We start from the raw sequence: 3,840 nt of genomic DNA, 5'->3' as shown, positions 1-3,840 counted from the left end.
TATATATATACATACACACACACAGAGTGACCCAAAATTAATAAATGGATAAAAATAGATAATAATAATAAGATATTAAAAACTTTATAATTTGCTTCGGTTGTCAAATATGTATAATCAATCATAATTACCAACTGAATCCATGTCATATATTTCTTCCACCAGATATATTTTCTGTACTTAGGCCCAAGTGCTGCGATGAGATAATAACTGTACATAATGATATGAACTGTGGAATTTAAGAAACCAATGATGATGCCTTGTTCGCCAGGAAGAAATTTTAAATAGCACCATGAAAAAACGGCTGTTGTAGAATGGTGAAAAACATGAAGGAAAGTAATTTGATTTTGCTTCTTCCTCAACACGAAAAATACCTTAAATAGCACAACACATTAGGAGTTATATTTTTTCTTATACTTATATATTTTTAAAATAAAATTTTTGTTTATTTTTTATTTAAGTGTACTTTATGTTTTATTACATATAATTTATTAATTGCTATTATATAAATATTGTTTATAATGTATTTTTTGTATCATTTTTATGTTTAAATATGTTTAAATATGTTTTAAGTATTAAAACGTTTTTTAAATACTTTTATCACACATATATTATGATTCTAAAGGCTGTATTTAAAAAAGATTGTTAAATTTATTAAAAGTAATGAGAACAATTAATAAATGCTTTTCCGATGATGAAGTTAAGAAAACGCTTTGTTCGTATTTCACAATATATGATTACAATAGCTTTTCTTGAGTAAATGATAATAATGCCACTTTTAATAACGGAAATATGATATATACTTTATTATTTTATTAAATCTTTATGAATTAATTAACGTAAACATTTTCATTTTTAATTTATCAAATTATTTTATTGATATAAATATTTACTTACCGTATCCAGAAGCTCAATAACTTTTGCGAAAAAATACCACCAAGCGCCTCGTGATATCTGTATATTTGATATATAATATTTAGAAATATATATTACTTACTAATATGGGTAAAAATTAAAATTCAATATTAAAAATTATAAAGAAAATGTTTACCTTCATTTGTACGTTCGTGTTTTGTGAATGAGGTGAAAAACGATTATCACATCCATGAGCAGAGAACAAGTATTTAATATCAACATCCAATGCCTGAAATCGATGAATATTTTGTATAAATTATTATCTTAAAATATATGTGACAAACTGATATTGATTTGTTGTTTTTAAATCATTTAAAAAATTGCTGAACAGGATGTTTAGATATTATGACATTTTTCCTATTTTTAAATATCAATGAAATAAATTACATGAACTATAAAGAATTAAACTTACCAAAGTTGTCAACCAAATACTGAAAAGTACTTGAAATGCGTTATATCCAATCATAACGGTATTTAGCTCAAAAGCTGGTCTTTTTTCCATCATTTTTGGACCAACTTTTAAAACAAATAACAAGTATGCGCCAACAATACATAACATAGGACCTGGAGATTCCATTAAAGGCCACGTATCTACCATTGGATCTGTTGTAAATAAATGTAATTTATTTTTGACAAATTTTCAAGCAGTATAATGTTTCTTTTATGTATGTGTTTATTTATAATAATAAGTGTCTAACAAATACAATAATAAATAATGCACATTGCAATAAAATAAAAGCGTAATACTTTCGAAATTTTTATGGATATTTTCCTCAGAAGTGTCAAAGGGTTTGCAAATTATCAGTGTCGTGTCATTGCTAATGTTAAATGTTTTGTAAATCTTGATATTCAGGACGAGGAGCACACTGATATCACACTATTATCAAACCCTTTGACACCTCTAAAAAAAGCGTAATAATTATGGTAAATCATATTATTGTGTGGAATGTAACATAAAAATTGTTTGTTAAACACAATCTATAGAAATCAAATTGACTAGCAATATTATAATAATATTATAATAACTCATGATATTATTGCGATAATTTAGTAGAATTTGCGTTTTCAAGACTAAAAAATCATTTCGGCGCGCATTTTAAAGGATTATATATGTAGTATATAAATTCATACAGAATTATATAAGCATTTAAGATCAATGCAGTTAAATTGTTTAAGGCATTGATTTCTATAGGTTGTGTTTCTCACGGTCCTATAAGATTTAATATTAATAGTTTGTTAAAAATTAAATATATATAAAGTGGGTTCATATTGAAATGCAAATACAAGGATAAACAAAAGAAAGAAGCGGAAAGAATATTTAAAATGTCAATTTAATAAGAAATATATTTCCATTTTAATAATGCCAAATACGTGTTTTGACTTAATTGAATATTTTTCAACTGTTGCATACACGGTTTAAAATTTTTTAGAATAATAAATAGTTCTTATTGAATGCGTGTATAACTGATGATTTTGATTTATTCCCTGGCAAAAATAAAAATCGGAGTGCAAAAAGAGGCGTTTACACTTCTTTTACATTTCATTGTCTCAATTTTCGTCTCTTATAGAAGATTCGTTTGTATTTATTGTATTTCCTCCTCCCCTTTATCTTCAATTTACGTTTCTATTGTTATTTTTATTTTGCATTCATATGATTAGATGTGCAATTCATTGATTTTTTTCTATTCCTCGCATAAGGTAAAAAGCAATAGATCGTATAATTAATTACCATAAAAATTAAGTAACAGAAAAATTGACTGTATACTGAATGTATTGAACATTATTAACTGACTATCTAGTAAGCTGTTGTCGTTATTTAATTTCATTAAAATGATGTCTGCTTTTTTACGTAAAAATAACAAATAACATCAGCTTATTATTTGGATATATATATAAAATATATTATGCTATTTTAGTATAGTCATACAAATTACATAAAATTTATTTTAAATACATTTTATAATATATTGGGTTCATGTCGTTTTTGAAGGAAAATTGAAATGCAGAAGATTTAAATTTTAATATACATTTATTAAATTTATATCTTTTGCGGCACGAACTTTCCGGACAACCCAATATAATCATATGAATACAATTATATATAAGTATAATATATAATCATACAAATACAATTTAGAATATTTTGCAAGTCTTTGATTTAGATATTTATGAAAAAAATTCTTTATAAATTGTATATTGATATATATCTTACAATAAATTTGGTATCATTTTATTAAAAAGAAAAAACTTACCTTTAACATTTTTTAGAACTTCGTTATAATTGTTAAGGACAAGTTTGATAAAACTAGTCATAGTGATGTAATTGTTGGTAATGTAATTTTCAGAAGCTAGAGTTAGCTCTTGATACAGATAATTTCTTTATCAGAAAATCTGAAATAATTTAGTCTGAAATATAAAAGAATGTAATAATACTTCAATTTCATTTTTAAGATCTATTATTTGTGATGTAACGGAAAAGCATAAAAATTATTTTTTTTATTTTAATTTATAAAATTAAAGTATAGATAAAAAATATATTTAAAAAAACGATTAGATTATATTTCGATTAGATTATATTTCGTTAAAATAAATGACTAAAAAGCTAAAGATATTGAAATAATTTAATCTAAAATGTTAAATATTAAAAGATGCTTTGATTCAAATATAAATAAGAAAATCATTTAAAAGGGAGTCAAATGCAAGTTATTTTTGAAGCGAGAAATTTTTCATTTAATTATAATAAAATTCAAACAATATTTCGACTTCATATTTGAGTCATTCTGACTAAAAAACTAATTAAATTTTTAAGATGTTAAATTGTTACTTCTATCTTGATAAACGATATATTTATATTTATAAAATTATTATTTAGAAAATTGCAATCTTTATTTTTATGAAAATAAGTCCTCAAATTCGCGAAAATAC

At 23.5% G+C, this 3,840-nt stretch overlaps 1 protein-coding gene across 1 annotated transcript in view; it reads right to left on the bottom strand.

The window, feature by feature from the left end:
* Positions 1–3,228, bottom strand: part of LOC105622162 (elongation of very long chain fatty acids protein AAEL008004) — a 4,074-nt gene extending 846 nt beyond the window's left edge. The window contains exons 1-5 of the mRNA XM_012203592.1: positions 3,168–3,228; positions 1,328–1,518; positions 1,052–1,144; positions 898–954; positions 132–374 (exon numbers count right to left, since the gene is read on the bottom strand). Coding sequence (XP_012058982.1) covers positions 132–374; positions 898–954; positions 1,052–1,144; positions 1,328–1,518; positions 3,168–3,228 — 645 coding nt within the window. The remainder of the gene's footprint in view (positions 1–131; positions 375–897; positions 955–1,051; positions 1,145–1,327; positions 1,519–3,167) is intronic.
* Positions 3,229–3,840: the final 612 nt, after the last annotated feature.

The sequence above is a fragment of the Atta cephalotes genome (genome assembly GCF_000143395.1).
Source record: "Atta cephalotes unplaced genomic scaffold scaffold00041, whole genome shotgun sequence".
Lineage (NCBI taxonomy): Eukaryota > Metazoa > Arthropoda > Insecta > Hymenoptera > Formicidae > Atta > Atta cephalotes.
This window is presented reverse-complemented; position numbering and strand designations above follow the sequence as displayed.